This window comes from Quercus suber, unplaced genomic scaffold (assembly GCF_002906115.3).
Source record: "Quercus suber isolate HL8 unplaced genomic scaffold, Cork oak 2.0 scaffold_594, whole genome shotgun sequence".
Taxonomy (NCBI): domain Eukaryota; kingdom Viridiplantae; phylum Streptophyta; class Magnoliopsida; order Fagales; family Fagaceae; genus Quercus; species Quercus suber.
Window position 1 is genome coordinate 222,820 of NW_027070039.1, and position 23,157 is coordinate 245,976.

Consider the following 23,157-nt stretch of genomic DNA (forward strand, 5'->3'; position numbering starts at 1 on the left):
TGCTTTTGAAACTTAAATTGTTGTGTTTGTGTGTTGTGTTAATTTAAGACATTATGTATATAATTTTGTGTATACTGCTATTATGTATATAATTTTGAAAATTATTATTGGATACCATATATACAACATCAATTCATAATCACGGTCTGTGAAATTCTACTAAATACAATACAAAACATAAGAATAAATTAATCCAATAGTATCTTCTAAATTGAATGGAAATAGGTGCATACAATCGTTCAACTCAATTATAGTTTATTACGTTCAAGGTCTTCACATACAAAATATCTAAATAGAAACAGTATAAAAAAAAAGATATGCTCATTAGTTCAAAGAAAAAATGACAGCAAAAATCTAAACAATTTAATTTGTATGGAAAGCTAACAAAAGCAAAATCTAATTTTGATTCTAATTGAATTTTCACTAAATTTTGATTATATATATATACACACTAGTTGAATGTTCGTGTGTTGCACGGTTTTGGTCAAGAACTTATTGAATACAATATATAGTAATGCATTTGATAAATAATAAATTAATGAAATATTTTTTCTTAATAGAAAAAAAAAATTATTGTATAACTTTAGAATTCTCTTCAACTGTACCAATTTTTCAATAAAACTAAACAATATTTGATTCCATAATGAAAAACAATATTTCAAAAGTACTAAGAATTAGCTTTCAATTCATATTAAAAAAAAATAATAATGAGAATCACTAATTTTTGTTGTTTATTGTTGGACTGAGATTGTGATATGGTGATAGATCGAGCCTATTAATAACACAAAGTTCATTGCCTTTCCATTTTAATGTTACAAATTGTGTCTAGATTGTACCTACCTTTCCTGATGGCATAACTTAGATTCATTAGATATAATAAATGATTTTTGCCTATGCATAGTAGATGGAACATAACCTAATTGATATAGGATTTTAAGAGGAGAAACCGTACAATTTTTTTGGAAAAGATACTGATTGCATTTATAAAATTTAATCTTTTAAATTGTAAACATGTGTCAGAAGTTTAATTTAGCTATTTTAGATAATGTAAATTATTCTTGATGATGAGATATAGATTATTACAAATTAGTTTTTTTTTTTTTTAACAAAAGATAGTGTAGACGCACGTTTTCGGTAATTTAGTTTTTATTGCTATTCAAACACATTAGATTTCCCTTAAATATAATTACTTATACTTTTCTTTAGTTATTTTATAACTTCTTTGGATAAAGTCATACGTTGATAACAACTTCTTCTTCTTTGTGGGGTTTTATTTTATTTTAATTACAATGATTTTTTTAGATAAATATAACATATTATTTGTTCTTATCAACTTTTCTTCTATTGTTTTATCATTTCTTAGGATAAAGTTGTGTTGTTCTTTGTGGATTTATTTTATTTTATTTTAAACTTTCTACGTTTGATAATTAGGTTTTAATCAAAAAAAAAAAAAAAAATCATATCCTATTTCCTTACAACCATCAATCACCCTTTTTTTTTTTTGCCTTTCATTCTATTCATAAGACCTCTCTTTTTTTATTAATTCTATTTTTTTAGTATGGCAATATAACACATTGATTAACAATACTATTTTCAATAGGATTTAAATTTTATATCAAATGGGACTCTAACAAAATATATATATATATATATATATCCTTTATAAAAAAAGAAATCTATCTTATATCCTTATTGCCTCAACCATCAGTCACTTTTTTTTGCCTTTGATTCTATTCATATCTTTCTTTTTTTATTAATTCTATTTTTTTTTTTTTGTATGGCAATATAACACATTGATTAACAATTATATTTTTAATAGAATTTAAATTTTTATCAAATGGGACTCTAACAATATGCATGCTTTCATTCTATAAAAAAAAAAAAAAACAATATATATGCTTTTTTTTTATTCCATTTTTTCATGGGATAGCAACAAACATGTTAATTAGAAATCCTAATTATAATGGATAACAACAAACACTTTAATTGGAAATTCTAATTATAATAGGATATAGTGATACACATAATATTTAATTTTTTATCTAATTTTTTTTTTTAAATTTTTCTTCAATTTGGTGCAGCCACTTGGCGCAATTCGGTTTCTAAGTTCAACTTTTATTATATAGTATATGATATGATATAATATTATCTAGTTAGTAATAAATCATACATAGTCATGTTATATTACGTAAATAACTTATAAATTTGAATTATTTTTAGTTACACAAAAAAGAAAAAAAAAAAAATCTTATAAATATACAGTCATTCAAACTCTTTTTTTCCTTTGGCTGTGTGAGGATCATCAAGAGACAATTATGCATAGCCTTTGGCTGTGTGGGCAAAGCCCAGTCACTGCGGAAATCAGATATTAGTTTCGCTCCTTAATTACTGCCAGAAACGATATATGGCTTTTGTGGATTTCTTTGAGGTGGTGCTGCTTAAAGGTTCAGCCTTTCACGTGGCTCGATCTATTCTCCACCATTACCTGGTGTTTATGGTAGCGGAGAAATAGAATGACAGAAAACCAGTCAACTTGGCCACTTCATGAGGTTGGTAATGGAGCAAAGGCCTTAGTGGTGGAGTTCTTTGATGTCCACAAACAAGATCCAAGACCGACTACTAGACTCGCCCCAGTCCGCTCCAGAAAATCTTTATAAGTCAAATTTTGATGCAGCTTTCTTTGAGATTTTGGGATGGGAAGGTTTAGGGGTGGTGTTCCAGGACTCCACAAATATAATTGCAGCTTTTGAGCCAGAAGATTGCAATGCCTTAAACGGTGATGGCAGAAGCTTTGGCAGCAAACCGAGCGGTGGTGTTAGCCAAGGAGTTAAGTATTTTCAAGGTGGTGGTCGAGGGTGATTGTCTTCGGGTTATCCAGGCCTTGAATGCACCAGGAAGATGTCACACGTTGTATGTTGTCATGATATTGAAGAGATTCGATGTCTTGGGTCCCCCTTACAGCATTTTTATTTTCAGAATGTGAGAAAAGAAGGAAGTAAGTTGGCGCGCTCTTTATCTACAAACACTAACATATGGGTAGATGGACTACTTAGTGATTTGGATAATATATTTCAATCTAATTTAGGTTAATAAAATTACTTACATTTTTCTCAACAAAATAAAAAACTCTGTTGCTCTAATTTTATATATAGAGCTAGATATATGATTATAGGTTTTTTATGGTTTATTTATATTGGACTCTTCGTTTTTTATACTGAATTAATTCACTAAGCACAAAAATTTAAAAACTTAGATTAGATGAGACACGTAACTCAAAATAAAACTCTATTTTTTTTTAAAAGGAATTAAACTCTACTTGAAATTCAATTTTTACAATAAATTAACTCACTTGGTACAAAATTTTTATAATTTAGGATATGTTTGGTATCTTGTAATAGCTCCTATAATTTAGTTATTTATGTGTAATTGCAATTCAGTCATTTGGTTACATCTTTATTACATAAATTAGTTATTACATAGGAATAATTATTCTTAAATTGAAGAATAAATATTCATCTTTAAAATAAATGTAATAGTTATTTCTTAGTGCATATAATAAGTTTTAAGAGTAGTTATAGTTTTTCCATTACAATGTATTTTATTTCTAGTAATAAATATTACTATTCCAAATGTATTTATTACGATTCCTAATGTAATCTGAATTCATTATACCTAAGATGCCATTGAATTAGATGAGATACGTGGTACAAAATTAAACTCTAGTTAAAATCCAATTTGAGATTTATGGTGTGTTTGGATACTGCTTATTTATTGAAAATTTATTACTGAAAATACTGTAGCAAAATATTTTTTAATTAGCAAAAACACTGTAGCAAAAACTCTTCACGCGTTTTTAGTGCTTGGCTGGTCCATGAACCCATGGGACCAGCCAAACGCAAATGCAAATGCAGAATCATCACAAAACAAACGAACACCTAATTGAATTTTATCTTAAGGAAGACTAAACTCTTTCGCGTTTGTGTTATTTTATTTTAAAAAGCAATGTTAGAATTTGTATAATTTTATAATTACCGAACAAATATCATTTTATTGACTAAAACTCTTTTTTTGATATGGATTAAAAAAAAAGAAAAAGTAATACATTAAAAAAAAAAATTGAAAAAATTCAAGTCGACCCGGCCTGAACCAATTCTAACCCGCTTAAAATTACTCTCTGTTTTGATCCCATTGACTCGACCTGACCGTTTTGCCAAGTCAATAGTCAAAGGACAGCAATGGGATAAGTGATGGAGAGTTTATTATGGCACCGATTCTCCCTCTTTATTAGCTCTCCTAAATTCAAGTCCCTGTCACTGCCACTCTCGCTTCATAAACAAAACCCTTCAAAAACTGAAAATCTAATACATTCTCCTATATTCCTATACATCATCTTCCATGGATTATACTCCCCAAGGTTACAGGAGAAACGTTGGTGTTTGTCTCATCAATCCTTCCAAAAAGGTATGTTATATCTATCTCTTTCTTCTTCTGTACATGCTTCTGTACATGGGTTTTTATATGTGTATATGTTGTTGAATTTACTTGCATGTTTTTCTTTTTCTTTTTTGGTTGTGGCAGATTTTTGCAGCTTCAAGGTTGGATATAAACAGTGCTTGGCAAATGCCGCAGGTAGTTTTTTTTTTTTTGGTTTTACATTGAGGTGTTGTAATTTGATTGCTTTTGAAACTAAATTTCTGTGCTTGCTTGATGCGAAAATATACGATATTTTGTAAGTAAAATGAGAAATAGACAGACCCCATTTGTATTTGATGGACCTATGTTCTTTCCAAGGGTGTTTTATGTTTTTTCATCGATGAAATGGGTTTCTGGGAAAGAAAGTAACTTCGTAAGACTTTGTTGATGAATTGTGTTTCATCAATCAGCATGTTTTATTTTATTCGTATTGGAATTGTTTTAGTTTGATTTGTTTTTTATTGAAACAGATGGAACCACTGTTTCAAATCTTTCTTGTGTGACGAGTTGGTTACTTGAGTTGAGTGATACAATAATGACCCACAACAAACAAAAAATGGATGCTAAATACAATGTGTGTGTCGATATTGTGTCAGCAAAAAGGAATTCCAAGTTTAGGTTCTGACCACAATTTGGAACTAAAATACAAACTTTATTGTAGTATGTGCTTGAAGCAGAGGCTATGATGGCTGTTGTATGTAGAAATTTAATGTTTAATCTCAGCATGTAACTTGTTAAGGAAAAGTCTGATCTGTGCATGTAACTGTGGCCTTTTGAATTTGATTGCAAATACTGCATATGGTGCCAGCATCTGGTTTTTTATATGCCAATATATGGAGAAAATGTAGAACTTGTGAATGACATTGAGGGTTATTTGCAGCTTTGTAAACATGCTTAATTGTTTCTTTGTTCTGCACTATGTGGGTGCATCCTATCCTAGAAAGCACAAGCACTTTATTTGGGGTGTTGTACCCGTATCAGACACGGAACATGCTTGAGACACTTTTGTACCCTTTTTCCTTTTTTGAAAAATAGTAGGACACAACTGGGACACTTTTTATTTCTTTTTATTTTTAATCTTGAACACTTATTTAGTTATTTTTTATATACTCTTCAGATCTTATTCTTAGTTTGTATCCTAATTTCTAATCATCATACATTAATCACAAATTCCCTTTATTATCCTTTATTGCTCTTAAATTAATATATGTTTAATATTATATGAAAAAATAAATGCTTAACAATATTTAAAAAATAAAAATAAAAATATATTTAATAATGAATTAATATACATATCCCTGCCGTACTCGTGTCCCAATTTTTCAAAAATTGTCATGTCACCATGTCGTCCCTGTATCCATGTCCAAGCTTCATAGCTCCTATTATATCATCTGAATTATTAAAATAGGCAATCTGGGAAGTTACCTATCAAAAAAAAAACTAGGAAGTTGAAATGAAGGGTGTTCTGATGATTGCTGATCAGTCATAAAGGGGAATGAAGAAGTTAGAAAGAATTTACCATATTTAGGAATGTACAGGAATCTTGTGTCTTACATAAAGGGACATGTAAGGGCTGGTGGTATTTTACAGAAAATGTTGAGATTTGCTACTAATTTCAGATCAAAAAACTACTGCGTATGTTTTATAAAGTATTGCCAAACTTGATGTACTTTTTAGTACCAAAAAGCAATTTAATAAGACATCAACTTGTCATCAACAAGTCTAGCATATAGTAATTATTACCGTAGTCTGTCTAAAAAGTTAATGGCATCCACAATACTTTATCCCTATTGTGATTGGTATCATAGAATAAGTTGATGAGTTCATCTTTTTTCTCAAGGTATAATTACTGGTTCATTCAATTTTGTGGAATTACGTTTATGTGAGGGCCATGCCTTAGTTTCTTGATAAGTGACAAAAAAGTCTGAATTTCATCCACATGCATGGGTCCTTACCTCAGTGTTGCTTCTGCCTTGCTCTTAGGCTCCATTCAAAACAATTCAAAGGATAAAAATAATATAGAATTTTCTGCGGGAGAGAGAAATATTAGAGGTGATTTAGTGATTATTAGGATTCTACTCTTGACGTTTCTGATGCAATTCATATGCAATTTAGTTTGTATTTTACATTTTGTAACTGTAAATTTCCAGAACCTTTTATGCAGTATCATGCATTTGTTCAATCATTTTGTTTTCTCAGTCTGAAAAAAAAATGTTAGAATTTATTATAAACTTGTTTAGTGATTTTGCAGTGGTAGCTGTTCTTTTAGTTTCTTGAAGTAAGTGCTAGGTTGGTATTAGAATTTTAGAACTGCACAACTATTGAAATTTCAGGCTTTTACATATAGTTTAATAATCTCTTGAGACTATATCTCCAATTATCATTGCATGATGAAAGCATTCACTTCAAGGCATCAGCCACTGGGTCTATTAACAATTGGGGATATATATTTGAATCAAATTGGGCCTGTCTGCAGTTATTTATAGTTAAATTTTGGAGACTTGAAACCAAAACTAAGACTTCTGTTTCTGTCTTCCATAGAATATGTGATGGGAGAAAAAGCATCATAGTTTTTACTATGAAGATGTCAATGTTTTGTGGTTGTGATTATTGAACTAAAACTTCCACTAATTAAAGTTGAGGCAGTCTTTACTAAACCTGTGTTTCCTTTTTGCACAATATGATTCTTTTATGCGAGATTATAATTGGTGTTTTGTAAATTTTAATTTAATAGGGTGGTATCGATGAGGGTGAAGATCCTAGAAGTGCAGCCATCAGGGAATTAAGAGAAGATACAGGAGTTAGTTCAGTGGAAATTGTTGCAGAGGTATTCTCTCTCTCTCTCTCTCTCTCTCTCTCTCTCTCTCTCTCTCTATATATATATATATATATAACTGCATTTTGCTTGAGGAAAGTGCGAGATTGCAGCAGAAATTGCATAATAAATTTGTTGATACTTTGCTTTGGAGACCTGAATTGATTCTATTATACCTAGGTTTGGAAAAGCTGACCAGCTTTGATGGAAGAGAAGTTAATAGAAAGGCATAACAATTCATTAACTAATATTAATTGAGTGCTTTTCCTATTGAGGCACGTTAGCCTTATTGTTCTTTCTATCACTCTCTTCTTTTCTTTTCTTTGTCGTGGTTCTATTTATACAGCCTTGAACACTATAAGTTTCTCTCTTGTCCTTCCTTCTCACCCCAAGTCAAGCCCTTACTCTTGCCTATCAAAACCATAAAGCCCCACGTATGTTCTCTATCAAATAGCCATAAAAACGCTCACCAAACCTTAGCCAATTTTGAGCCCTAATATCTTTCTCGTTCAATTCTAAACCCTAGATCCACACATCCTCCTAACCTTTGCCTACCATAAGCATGCAAACAAAGTTCCCCAATTTGTCCTAGGTCACTTGTACAGATTACCACCACCCAAACTTGGTGTCCATGTTTTGTCAAAGTCAACATACTTGCACCTGAACACAAAACTGATAAATCTGATCCAGTCTTGATGCATGGCTCACACTAAACTAAAGTCAGAAGCCAACTAAGTAGCTGGTGGTAAAAAAGTAAAGAACTATAATACCCTTGGCTAGAAATTACAGATATATCCGTATGGCTAAATAACTAGAGGTTCTACCTTATTCTTAGTACCAAGATTTATTTTACAACAGTTGGTATTTACCTGAAAAGTCCCAAGAGCTTCCAGCCTTGAAGTTGGGATTGATATGATGATCTACCATTCTGTAGTTTCCACTTATATTCTGTCTTTTCTTAATTCTGCAAGAGAGAGAGAGATTCAGCTAACTAAGCCCTTGTTCAAAGTAGCTAACTCTTTGATATGTGAGCCCTTGGACTCCTCTTAGAACTATATTTCACCATTAAATGATTAAAACTTTAGATCCCCTTGGGAGCTTGTTCAGGTAGAAATTACCAAACAAGCTTAGCGGCTAGAAATTGTGGAATTTATTGGGAGTAGATTTTGTCTCCTGCCTTATTGATGCACTGATAAATAGCATTGGTAACCCCCTCTAAATTTGTTTAACAAATTTAATTATTGAGAAAGGGCAATGCCTTCAAGAACTGATATTTTTTGGGCATCATGTTCAAGTCAAGCAAGATTCTCAATCTTTTTTTTTTCTTTTTCTTTTTTGATAAATAAGAAAGATTTGTATATACAAAAACTACTTTATGCAAAAGGAGCACAAACTAGTCAAATAGTACAAAGGAAGAAAGAAAAAGAGAAAAGTCTAAAACTTAATTACAAAAGAAAAGAAAAATTTTCTTTTGTCTCTTAGAATAGGTTTTTGATTCCTTTATTATTATTATTTTATTCTATGCTGTTCTTTGTGCACTATTGTGAACTCTATGTATCTTTTCTTCTTTTCTATTAATAATATTACTTTCTTACCTATCAAAAAAAAAAAAAAAAAAAAANGCAAAGGCCAAGGTTCAAGTATTTAGAAGGGAGCTTTACACGCATACACGTAAATTAGGCTAGAGTAGAATTCTATCTCAAATATAAAAAATTTAAAAATTTTATTTAAAAAAAAAAATCGACATCAATGAGTTAAAACGTGAGTGAAAGGTAACTTGATTGAGAATAATGCTTGTCAAACAGAAGGGACTTATGAGAAGCCCCAAAGGCATGCCAAGGTAGGACATAGGCAAAGTTACCTTTCAGCCAAAATACTTGATTTGAGATTTTGGGGGGGGGAGGAATAGATTAAAATTCTGGCAAAATTGTTGGTGTGGGGATCTACCACTTCAATTGTCTTTCCTAGTTTGGTATGAGATTGCCATTAATAGGGCTTCAATAGAGTTTTTCTTGGCAAGGCGGGGGGAGGGGAAAGGAGGAGTTGGGAGTTGGATTTAGTGGTGGATCTCTTTTATATTTGGAATCCAATACCCCTTCAACTGAAAATAAGGATTGCATGAAATAGAAGTTGAAGAAGAATGGAGATTTTGATATCTGTTCCCTTTATAATGAGTTGCGAGGTCCCCTCTCCATTGTCTTTCTTGGAAAGATATTTGGAAAGTTAAGGCCCCTCAGCGAGTTTCTTTTTTTGTTTGGGCTATAGTTTGGATAAGATACTCATGGGTGATAATTTGAGAAGTAGGGGTTTCGATTTTGTTGATTGGTGTGCTATGTGCCGTTGTTGTGAGGAGACTGTGGCTCATTTAGTACTTCATTGTGAGAAGGCTCATCGGCTGTGGTGTTTTGTTTTTCGATCTTTTGGGGTTATGTGGGTCTTACCAAAGATGATACTGATCTTCTTTTTGGTTGGTGGAATTGGTTGGGGTTCTTCAGACATTTAGAATTTAGTTTCGTTGTAGTTGATATGGTGTATATGGAGGGAGCATAATCGGCAAAAGTTTGAGAATGTGGATAGTTCGCATAACAAGTTGCTTGCTTCTTTCAAAACTGGTCACAGGTTAGGTTCTCTCACATCTAGTGAATCACTCCCTTTGTTTATTAATTCTCCCTGAACAGTGTAATCTCAGCTACTACCACTCACAGAGAGCTAAATAGGAGACCTGACGTGACATATACTCAAGTGGATACTTAGATGAAGAACAAGTGGACGATGAAGATGATGAGGAAGGATGCCATATAAAGGAAAAAAGCCTCTGATAACAAAGGAGGGAGAAAAGAAGTTGAATATAGCTCGAAGAATTGTATTCTTCTTTGATTGAATGATATACCTCTTCAGATATCAATTTGAAGAGTTTTTAAGTGTGTTTTTATGTCAGTTCATTCTTGAACACCATAGTTAACTATTGCTTAGTTCACAATTAGCCTAACTCTTTTGCCCACTCTCTACAAATTCATTGTTCTTGGTTCATTAGGCTCATAATTCAAACATTTTGGGCTTGGGCTACAAAAACTGACCTTACAGTAAGTACATTGAATAAATATTACAATGTTGGTTCCATTCATATATATATATATATATGTCACTGAAAAGAGCTTGGAAATCTAAATGTTTAAAACTAATTTTAGTATATTCACAAATATTTAATTTTTTGTGGCTTTAATGTCAATTGTTGTCAAATAAATTAAACATGAGGAAGAAAGTCATATTCTAAATCTATTATTATTATTTCAAATAAATTTTTTTCCTATATAGAGTTTGTAAAAATAATCATATAAATTCCTTTAATATAAATAAGTAATGTACAACAATAAATACATCAATAAGTTGAGTCTAGGTACAAATTTACTTGATGTTTGCCCCTGTGTGATTATTTTCTTCATCATTAGAGGTTGACTTGTTTCATCTTTAATATTTTTATATATTTTAATTGCATTTGATTATAGAGTTCACTATATCATTTTTCCTGCCATAAATTTTCCTTGGTGCTTTTGATTTAGTTTTACTATGCGGTTATTTCATATTCAATTTTAACTTAACTTTCTTTAATAATGACACTAATCTATAATATTTTCCAGCTTTGGAATTGCCAAGACTTATAGTTTAAATTGGCTAGGATTGAAGATTGATACTATTAGTGTTTAAATTAACACTCTTTTACTTGCCCATGTGATGCACGATGTATGGATAATATTATAATATTTTATATAAGATGGTTTTAGAAAATGTTGTACATATATTATAATATAATTGTTATATAACTTTTGTTGGAGCATTTTAATATTATATAATTAAAATTGATTAATATGACAAAAAAAAATTACAATACTAAGTATTTTTAACACACACATGGGAAAATGGGAGAAGATTTTTAAAAAAAATTTACAGTAGTGTATATCTAAAATGGTCTAACTCTTGGATACACAGTACAGGCTTTAAACCTCTTAAACTCACACTCATTTTTCAATGTGAAGTTAACCCAATGTTGATTAATATGACAACATAAATATAATGATATAAGAGTTAATATGGAAGATAAAAAGTTAGTGAAATGTTTAATTCCACATTGAAAATGAGAATAACTATTTTATTCTTTTTAATTGTTATAATTAATGAACTAATATATTTTGGAGTAGATATTAGACTAGATACATGCTCAAGGGAAAGGTGAAAGGAGGAGGTCTCCCCAAAGCCTTATTTAGCTAGTTATATTAGGGTTAAAAATTAATGAGCTCTTTGCTTTTAGATTTAGTAAGAAAAAAGTAATTAAGGCTAGTTGTTATACTCTTTTGTACTTTAGATTTAGATTGATTTTATAGGATTAATATCTTAGCTTCTACTATTCTCTTTTTATTATTAGGGTTAAAAATTAATGAGCTCTTTAGCCTTGCTTATGCGTACTCTCATGTACTTTAGATTTAGTAAAAAAAAGTAAGGCTAGTTGTTAATTATACTCTCATGTATTTTAGATTTAGATTGGTTTTATAGGATTAATATCTTAGCTTCTACTATTATATTTTACATGGCAGCACATGATTGATTTTAGGATTAATATCTTAGATTTTGCTGATCTCTTTCTACATATTTTTACGTGGCAGAACATGATTGATTTTAGGATTAATATTTGATTGATTTTAGGATTAATATCCAATTAAGCTTCTACTATTATATATAATAATGGACATTGATTACAAGTCTCTTTCTACGTATTAAAATCTCAAGCAGAGTACATTCTCAGCCACACAGAAACAAAATGAATAATAAAACCACGAAGGTTTTGCTGTAACAAATCCAACTCCAAGTATGGTCTTCACTCTTCATTATAGCAATTGTATCTTAGTAATGTTTCAGTAGATTATTGTGCTTGAGTATATCACTTTTTTTTTCTTTTTTTTCTTTTTTTGAGTATATCACTAAGTTAACGCTAATTACTTTGGCAACTTATAGAACTCGCTAAGTTCAATGTTAAAAACTAATTAATCAGTAATCTAAATTGACAATATATTGGAGTATTATAATTTTAGGTATATAACGGTCTTTAGGATTTTTCTAATTTCTCTAAATTTTGAGTGGCCAAATATTTACGGCTTCCAATTTTGATAGTCTAATGATATTTCCATTTAGTGATTTATTATGGAATTAATTTACAGTAATAGGCAATTAATTGTGATTAATTTTCTTTAGTGGTAATTTTTTTCCCATAGATTTACTATCCATTTTCTACAACAGAACTTTGCATCTATCTCTATCCTAAAAGGTTAAAAGTTTTTGTTACATGTTCGGGGGGTTTGCTTGAAATGACGAGAGTTTGACATGAAAATTCAATGACAAATTGACAATATGGAGAATACAAAGGAACCTGTACAAAACCAGCTGAGCATATAAATTTTAAATTGGCTATATTTGTTATTTAATGGAAAGCTATTTAATATAAAATAAATAAAATAAAAATTTGTGAAGATCATGCTATACGACTGTTTTTAGTATTTTATCTGGACAATGTTGTGCTTACTATATTGAGAGACAATGTGAATATTAAAGTTTGTGTACTCCCTACGTTTGCTTAATATGGAAACAATAAATATTTTAGCATAATAGCAAACCCTTGAATACGTAATTCTGATAATATGAATGTAAATATTTGAAAGTTGGTGAGTTATAAATATTCTCATTTTGCTAAAGCCTATATAAATCGACCTAAGCAACCCATTTCCTGCATGTTTAAAAAGTAGAGGAGGAAAAAAAAATGGTGTAGAACGTTTCATTCTTAGATCACGTAATCAAGATGGTGGGTGGTCGTCTATACTGGCAAATATTTGTGCACAAGGATTTTTGCACCGAAGGCTAGCAGTGGAGTGTTGTTGTTCTTGGTATATATCACCAGGTTTATGGTGATTACTACAATAAATTTTATCTTGCAATAATAAATTTCGATGAGCTCTAGCTCAAATGGTATCTACTCAAATCCTCCCCTTACATGAGTATGGTGGTGTAATGAGTTTATAATAAAGTAATAGTACGTGTTCAATACTCATTTCCCTTGTTTTAAATTTTTGGCACTGAATAGTCTAAACCTTTCCTAATGTTTGATTGCAGTTCTACTGTTTCTTCCTTGTTTTTGGTTTTACACCTCCAAAACAAATTGTCTTGTTGCGGGGAAAGCTTGCCAAAATATATACTTCATTTTCATTTGACTTTGTTTGATTGATCTCTTTGTTCTTTAGTCATCTTTTAACAGATTCTTTGGTAAAAACAACAATCAAGTTTTAGTCCCGAATTTTTAGGTTGGTTACTGATCATCATATAAATTTTTTTTCTTTTATAATGATCATCATATAATTCAATGATATAAATGATAAAAATAGATAAATCATCTAATTACTTCTCTGCATTACATGAAAATCATACAAAAGCAGTAGATTAATTTCTGGAATTATAGTTCAGCATGGATTAGGGTATTAAAAGCAGTCCTTGTTTAATATATACTACATAGTACCACGCACATATGCTAATTCGATTCTGTTCCACTTCCACACATTCCAGATAATTTTATACAGGAATCTTGAACCCAAAACCTCACTAATCACGCACAAGGCATGAAAAGTGAAAACCACAGGACCAATACTTGAATTAATTACAACGTAGAATCACCTGGCAAACAATTATCAATTTCTGAGTTTCAAGGAACAAACTGCCAAATTTGGCAAAACACGCGGGTCTTAGGCCGCCAAAGTGCGCCACTATTGTACATAGCACTAGCCAAAGGTTGAGATAACACGGTCTCATTCCCCAGTAGTGCCTAAATAGTTCAATTTCATTAGGCTGGTGATTGAGATTGAGCAATTCTTTTAGCATTTTAAGAGATGATTCGAATGATAAAATTAAATGAATAAATCATACAATTAAGTCTCCATATCTGAACCATGCAAAGGCTGTAAATTTGTGATATTTGCTCAACATGGAATAGGGTGACAGCAACAATGTCAATATCTCAGATCATTAGCCAGCATTAATCATATATGATATGACAATTTCCATGCCTGCAGAATTGTAAATTTTAGAAATAATAAATAATAAAATGGAAAAGAAAAATGGTTCGACAAATACTTCTTGAATTTTATGCGTAGTATAAACAAACATACCAAATCCCGTTTTAGAAAAGGTTTTTCTTTAAACCAATTTGAAAAAATCTCCCCCAATCCACTACATGGCGATTTATAAAATCATCCACATGCATTATTTAAACAAGTCATATAACTTATTAAAAAATTCATGTAACTAATATTACACATAAATGATCCTTTCAATCAACGTATAGTGAGTTAAAGGAAAATCCCCCCAAACCAGATTGGAGAATTCAGCCTCGTTAAGTAGATTTTGTTTGATTGTTATACATGAGGTATATATTGGCTTCAAACCCTCCAGTGTACATGGTTAAAGATTAGCAGCAAGCCAAATCTGAACCTCAAAAAAAAGAAAAGATATTTTAAATCTCTTGTTTACTGATACATATGAGAAACAATTTTATTTGATTTATATTTCCCTACTTCCAAAATTAAAGATCAGGTGACGTGGGCGTGAAAAGACTAAGTAAAGCCCGTTTTTGATGTAAGCACGACCTGGAGTACATGTGCAGAATAATGCTTTTTGTATTGGTTGACAGACCAAATACTACGAGTCCTTTTGTACACATTAAAATCTCAAACCAACATAAATTATCAGCAAACTAAAAACAACTACCATGGGTTAAAAAATAAATTAAATCAATAATACCATCAAGGTTTTGCTGCAATAAATTTGACTCCATATATGGTCCTCTGGAGCAATTGCATATTTTAGTAAAGTATTAGGGCCAATGTGAAGGCAAAGATTTCATGCTTGACCATCCAAATCTGGGAGTTCTGTCCTTGATTTTGTTGAATTTTGAAAAATTACTAATTTACGACACAACATAACACCCTCGATTTTGATGATGCTTTGAAAAATTATGAAATTCAGAGATCTACGCCACTTCAAGGCTCAAAACTATTGCCTTGATATCTTTGGGGCTTTGGAAAGTTGTAAAATTGAGAGATCTACGCCACTTCAATACTAAAAACCATTGCCTTGATAATATTTGGCTGCCCCAAAGTAAACCAGCACCTCTCCCAAACCAACATCTTGTAACAGAAGATTGTCAGTCTCATTATCAGATCAGCCCTTGTGGCTGCAATCTTTTATCCAGCTTCATCACAAGCATGATGTGGGCTTAAATCCATGTCAACTCCAAATTTTGTTTTGCTTCCAGTAACCAAACTAAGCTACCTCACGTAAGATGCATGAAAGCAGCTCCTGGACTTGTTGAGCAGTCAGGGATGGAACCATGATTCGTACCCGCGGGGAGGGGGGGGCGCCGCCGCCAAAGCTTAAAACCAAAAAAAAACAATTATGAAAATAAAAACTAACATCTATTTCATATTCAACAAAATACGACATACAAAATAAGTATTTCTTAAACATTTCATATTATAAAACACATCAACAAAGTAAAACATACAAAATAAGTGTTTCTTATTTTTTGAGCGATTTTTGTTTAGTCCATATTTATTTTTTTATTTTGTTTTTTTAGTTAAAGGGGCATGAATTTTATTTATTTATTTCTTTTCTTGTAGGTCAATATCTAAATATTTTAGAAGAGGAGAGACAAATATATATATATATATATATTTAAGTGCAAATCTTTATTTTTTTGTATACTGGGGGGAGGGGGGTGGGGCATGGCCCCCCTCTGCCCTAGCGTAGGTCCGTCCCTGTTGAACAGACCGACTTCTTTAAAAGGGGGGGGCATGGCTCCCCTCTGCGCTAGTGTAGGTCTGTCCCTGTGTGCGGAGGTGATTTGAGTTGAGAATTGTTTTAGATTGAAACAACTGGAGCTGATATTTAAAATTTTTCTTGTGTTTGGAGTTGGTGACTTGAGGGTTGAGTGAGACAATAATAATGACCCACAACAAAGGAGGGATGATAAAGACAATGTGTGTGTTGATATTGTGTTAATAAAAGGAATCCCAAGTTTTGGTTCCAACCATAATTTTTGGAACTCAATACAAAATTTATTTTAGTATGTGCTTGAAGTAGAGACTGTGATGGTTGTTGTATGTAGAAAGTTAATGTTTAATCTCATCATGTAACTTGTTGATGAAAAGAAAAGTGTAAATCCAGCATTTTCAATTTGAATGCTAATACAGCATATGGGGTCTACATCTGGATTCATATACACTAATATTTATGGAGTTAATGTAGAGCTTGTGAATGACAATTGAGGGAAGTCATATGACAGCTTTGTACACATGCTTAGTGATTTCTTTGTCTGGTACTATGTGGGTGCCTCCTACCATATTATCTGACATTAAAATAAGAAATTTGGGAAATTGAAATGAAGGGTTTTCTGATGACAGAAGCTTTGAAGTCATAAAAGGGGAATGTAAAACTTAGCAAAAGTTTACCATATTCAAAAATGTTTATGAATTCCCTGTCTTACATTAACTTATATATAAGGGCTGAGATATTTAATAGAAAATGTTAAGATTTGCAACTATCAGATCCAGAAAACAATTTTGCATGCTTTATAAAATATTGCCAAACTTGATGTATATTCTTTACCAAATTGCAATTTAATAAGACATCATCATCGTGTCATGGACAGGTCTAGCATATAATTATTACCGCAGTCTTTCCAAAGGGTTAATTGAATGTACAATGTTTTATCTGTATACTGATTGAGATAATAGAGAAAGTGAATGAGTTCGTCTTTTTTTAAAGGTACAATTACTGGTTTATTCAATTTTGTGGAGCTGCATTTATGTCAAGGCCATACCTGCTTTTACAATGTATTTTCTCCGTGACAAAAAAGTCTGAACATCGTCCACATGCATGATTCCTCACCTCTATGTTGCTTATTCAGAACTGTTCAAATGACTGCAATAATATATAACTTTATGCATAAGAAAGAAATTTTAGACACGATTCTTAGAATTCTACTTTACAAGTTTCTAATGCTTTCATATGCAATTTAGATTGTTATTTTACATTCTCTAATTGCAATTTTATAAAACCTTTTTATGTCTTATTATGTATTTGTTTATCTTTTTCTTTTCAGAATTCATTATGAACTTTTTTAGTGACTGTGTTGGGGGTAGCTGTTCTTTTGGTTTCATGAAATTTTAGTGCTAGGTTGGTATTAGAATTTTAGAACTGTGCAACTATTGGAAATTTGGGGCCATACAATTTACAAGTACTGTGATAATCTCTTGAGTCTATCTCCAATTCTTGTTTCTTGATGTAAGCAACCATTTTATGGCATCAGCCACTGGGTCTATTTACAATCTGGGTATATATTAAGTGTTTTCTGGATTGGTGTGAGCCTGTCTTCAGTTATTCATAGCTAAAATTTGGAGAATTGAAACCAAAACTGAGACTTCTTTTCTATTCTTTAATTTTTTTTCTGCTTCTCTTTCCATCTTCTGTTAAATATGTGATGTTAAAAAAACATCATAGTTTTTAAATGAATGTGTCAATGTTCTGTGGCCGTGGTTAATGAACTAGAACTTATAGTAATTAAAAGTTGAAGTTGAAGTAGTCTTTACTAAACTTGTTTTTCCTCTTTTCACGATTTGGTTCTTTTAAATGAGATTGTAATTGGTATTTGGTACATTTTATTTTAATAGGGCGGTATCGATGAGGGTGAAGATCCTAGAAGTGCGGCCATCAGGGAATTAAAAGAAGAGACAGGAATCAGTTCAGCTGAAGTTATTGCAGAGGTAAGAATTTTGGACTTCTCTTCCGTAATTACAAATTTTTGGTATGCTTGTGTAATTCTTTCAGATATTTAATATGCATCTCGCTTGAGGAATGTGTGAAATTGCAATAGAAATTGCTTTATAAACCTGATTATACTTTTCTTTGGACATCTGAATTGATGGTCCCTCATTCTTATTTTTCTTTTTTGATAGGTAATAAGAGTAATATTAATCATGATGAAAAAAAATACATGATGTTCATGATAGTGAACACAAGCAAAAACAACAAACAACATCGAAGAAAAATAACTCAAGGGAAAATTCTAAGAGAAGAAAGAAACTCTATGATAGAAGAACAATTTGAAGAACCCTAGTACCTAAACCAATCAAAAAGAGTTCTTTGGCATAAAGCTTGTAACTGAACCAGCGATTTCTCAGTAGCCTCAGTAGTTCTCTGGCATAAAGCTTGTAATTTACAGTCTCTTATACATAGGTTTTAAGAAATTGATCAGCTTTGATGGAGAAATTAAAATAGGAAGACTTAACAAATCCTGAACCAATCTTCATTGTCTGGTAAGGAATCCGATTTGTCAACCTCCCTTTTTTTTTCTTTTAAACACTCCTCCATCTGGTATTATGACAGCTTTGGCATGACTGTTCCTTCAATTTAGAACCTTCAATATTTTACTCACCTGTCTTCCAAACCCCACAGAAAGAGAGGGTGGGGGGTACGAAATCCTCTCCTTTTTTCCACAATTCCACTCAACCAAGCATGTGAAAGGAAATAGTTGTTGGAAACACATTGAACTTGATTTCTTTTTATTAAAAAGGAAAGTAAATAGTTCTGTTTAGCATCTCTACTACTTGGCACTATGGTGTTTGTGCACCTAGATAGAGTTGAATGGCAAAGAGGACTCATGTAGCCATCTCCAATTAGAAGGGCTTAAGGCTTTAGTTAGTTATGCATGTGGTGTTTGAGATTGAGAGCGAGTGATCCAGGATCTATGATGCAGACAGCAAGAAGCTCATGAAAGAGCAATATAAAAATATGAACCAAGGGGGCACACTCCTCTAGGCTGCCTTAGCTATTATTATTATTATTATTATTCGGGCTTGTTTCTTTACATTAGAAAGTTGCTGGTTTAGTATAATTTAGTTTTATTTAATTTTAAAAGTCTAGAGTATTTTGTAATTCTCAGGTTTTGGGTTGTGGGCTGAAGTTTTTGTCCCTTGCATCTTATTATGGGTTTTCATATGTTATTAGGTTTTATTTTTGGGTTTTAATTACCTAGAATTAGTAGTCAGTGCCAATGGAGCCGGATAGGGTTAGGTTTAGTTGGCTACATATATTGACATAAACAATATTTTATTCATTGGAGAGAACTAGTTTTATGAGAATATTGCAGCAATTATGCTATGAAGGTTGTGTGATGCAATCCTTCTCCAAGGAGTGATGCCAGTGAAACCTAAGTGTGATGCTGAGGAGAACTAGTTTTGATGCCTAGAAACTTTTCTCTTTAATTTCCAGAAACTTGAAAGTTGAAACCTCGCAACCAGACCTTGATTCCTCACTCATAGAACCCAAAACTATCTAGGGTAAAAACCTAGTACAACCCACCTTTTATTAGCCTTGAAGTTGGGATTGATTTTATTGTCTACCATTTGTAGTTTCCACTATTCTTATCGGCTGATTTTCTTAATTTAGAGAGAGAGAGAGAGAGAGAACAAGCTTAGCCCTTGTATAAAGTATTTTTACTCTTCGGCATGTGAGCCCTTATACTCCTTTTAGAACTGTTAGAATTTTGGTTAAGTGATTGAATTTATTATTTCCTAATAGCTTAAACTTTTGGGACAATCGATAATTTAATATGGTATCAGAGTAGGAGATCCTGAGTTTGATCCCTATCTTCACTCTACCTCCCATTTAAAATGTTAAATTCCCACTTGTTGGGCCCCTACTTATTAAGGGGAAGTTTAGGCCCACAAGTGAGGGGAAGTGTTAGAATTATGATTAAGTAATTAAATTCATCATCTCCTATTAGTTTAAGCTTTTGGGACAATTGATAATTTAACAAAAACAATATGTAGCCATTAGATAATTAAAACTTAATATCCCCTTGGTTCAGGTAGAACTTACCAAGCAAGTTTTAGCTTCTAGCACTTGTGGAGTTCAATGGGAGTAGATTTTGTTCCTGCCTTGCTGATGCCACTGATAATTAGCAATGATCACCTCTCTATATTTGCTTGCTTTAACAAATTTTATCATTCAAAAATGGCAATGCCTTGAAGAGCTGATATTTTCTAGGTATAATGTCTGATAGCAGGCATGATTCCAAATTCAAGTTATCTTTTTCTTGCATTTTTTCTCTTTGTTGGTAATTATCTTTCTATACATCCATAGCCACACACAAACTTTGCAAACTTGCATGCAGAAGCACCCATCCAGAGAACAAACCACCCCCCCACCCCCCCCCACCCCCCCCCCCCCCCCCCCCCCCCAAAAAAAAACAACCCAAACAAACACACACTGCCTGAGTAGAATGACTTTTATGTGGGGATTCTAGGATCAAATCCTAGGTCATATTATTTGGCCCTTTTTCTTTTACTTATTTTCATTTATCAGGAATGTAACTTAATACACACACACACACATATATATTTCTTCTTTTTCTTTTTGATAAGCTTAAAATATCTCTATCATTCCTATATCCTAGTTTTATAATACTCTCTCTAATGAGCTTGCATCGTGGTCCTTATTACTTTGGACTTAATCAACCACCCTACTCAACTGGTTGACCTACTCTCTTAGGACTACATCAATGTTCTAAGGCCTCTCTAAATTCAATTTTTCTTGGCTTTGCAGACTTCAAAATTTCCCAAATATGAAACAAAAATAGTGGATTTCTATGCTAAAGTTTAGTGTTGTAGTTTTGAATGAATGCCAATGTCTTATATCCAATCTTCTCTGTGTATGTGAGCAGACATGCCATAGTGTCTAGGTTTATTGGGGATTCTGACTTTTTTTCTTTACCTGGGCTACATTTTAACTGGCTAATTCTTCCTGTCAGTCTATCAGAATTTTTAATACTAATACTCTGCTGCTGTCCAACTCATGCATGATATTTTAATCTTACAGTTCCTTTGTTAGCAATAAGTTCAGGCCTGAGTTGGGTTTCAAATGCAGGTACCTTATTGGTTGACATATGACTGGCCTAAAGTCAAGGAAAATCTTAAGGGTCAAGCACAGAAGTGGTGAGCATATGAATACAGCAATACATTGTTAGATGCAGTGTATATAGTGAAGGGCTGCAACTGAGTCCAGATTAGGCAGAGTCAGTTGAGTTAAGGCCATTGGATGCATTCAACCTAACATATTCTTTTCTAGGGAAAAAGTTTCGTATTTTTTTTTGGCTGGGAGCATGTAGAATATAATTTAGATACACAAGTAATCTATATATATATATATATCTAAAAGTTAAAGCGTAGTATTTATTATTGCTACGCTCTTGTTGAGCTACATCAGTGGCAAGACAAGCACATCATTTTCTCTTTCTTATATTTTAACTCTTCTTCTCCCCATTTTCATTTCTCTCTCTCTCTACTTTCTTTTGGTGGATTTTTGTTCTTTTTTATAACTTTCATTAAGGTTGATGATTTTTTTTTAATATGTGTTTTGAATTTCCCACCACAAAGTCTTTTCTCTTCTTTCTATTGCTTTGGTTGAAATTTTGGTAATAGTTTTTTTGGAAATAGGAATTTAAGTTTATATCAAAACACAATATACATGACTATGAATTTGAATATGCCTACCAATTATTTGAGTAATAAATTATTATAAAGTCTATCTTTTATCCCTTTGATTTCATTTTAATTTTGGTTAAGATAACATTGTAATTTTGTGATGAGTTTCTATTATTATGATAATCTCCTTATTCCTGAAAATTTTGAATAATAAGTTTGAAACTTTTAAAGTTTAGTTGTGTGTTAGGAAAATATAACACACTACAATAGAAGTTAGAAGAATATGATTCATTTAAAAAAAATATTAATCAAACATACAAAAAATAATAATATGATATATTTGTAGAGATTAAAAAAAAATAAAAAATACTTATAAAAATATTTAAATATATATATATATATATAATACTTGAAGTAATTGTTACTTTTTATATACTACATCTCATTACATAATATTTATATATTCCCATGCATTGTGTGGGTTTGTGGCTAGTTTTAGATTTAAATTTATCTCCATAGATGTATATGCCTGTGTGTGTAAATTTCTGTTTAACTTCATCAAACTTGAAAACCATCTTAGGTTTCTTCTTAAATTTACTGGGAAGGAGGAAGAAATCAATCTTTTGGGTGATGGGACTGTGAAAGCTGAATTTGGTGAATGGTCATGGATGTCTCCAGAACAAGTAGTTGAGCTTGTGGGTAGACCTTACAATCTTAGTAGAATTCTTTACTGGTTCAGAAACGGTTGGAATTGGTATTTTGGGCTTGTTGGTTTACTTAAATGGTCTTTTTTTTCCATTCTGTGCAGGTAGTGGATTCTAAGAAGCCTGTTTACAAAGAAGTTATGACAGTTTTTGCTCCATATTTTCAGTAAACTTAGGTTGATGATTGATGTATTGACTATTTGGTTGCTTCCAGATAGGCAGTCCAATAATTAACCGAATGAGCTAGTTCAAAACAGGAAAGTCATTGAATGAGCCATGGTTGACTGAGATATATATACTGGATATCAGCTTGCAGGTCCAAGTCGTTGTAAATGAATGATGTTTTACTGGTTTCAAATACCGTTATTCAACGGCTTAGGCTATTCTGATGAGTGTTTTTTTTTTTTTTAATTTTATTTTAATTTCAACTTTCAATGCGAATACTCGCAAAGCTCATAAGCTCATTGAGATGACTCTATCTGTGGGTTTTATCTATGTTTTTATGGTCAGATTGAATCAAAGGTAATAAGAGAAACAGTACTGTAACTAGAACCTGCCTAGGTCAAATCAACATTCCGTTTTTCCTCAA

The 23,157-nt window shown here is 31.7% G+C and overlaps 1 protein-coding gene across 1 annotated transcript; it reads left to right on the forward strand.

The window, feature by feature from the left end:
• The first annotated feature begins 4,101 nt into the window (after positions 1-4,101).
• LOC112017935 (nudix hydrolase 26, chloroplastic) lies at positions 4,102-23,157 on the forward strand. Its single transcript, XM_065764943.1, has 6 exons — positions 4,102-4,461; positions 4,579-4,629; positions 7,208-7,300; positions 21,308-21,375; positions 22,445-22,559; positions 22,673-23,157. The coding sequence occupies exons 1-6, from the start codon at positions 4,396-4,398 to the stop codon at positions 22,736-22,738; spliced, it is 459 nt and encodes a 152-aa protein (XP_065621015.1). The 5' UTR covers positions 4,102-4,395; the 3' UTR covers positions 22,739-23,157.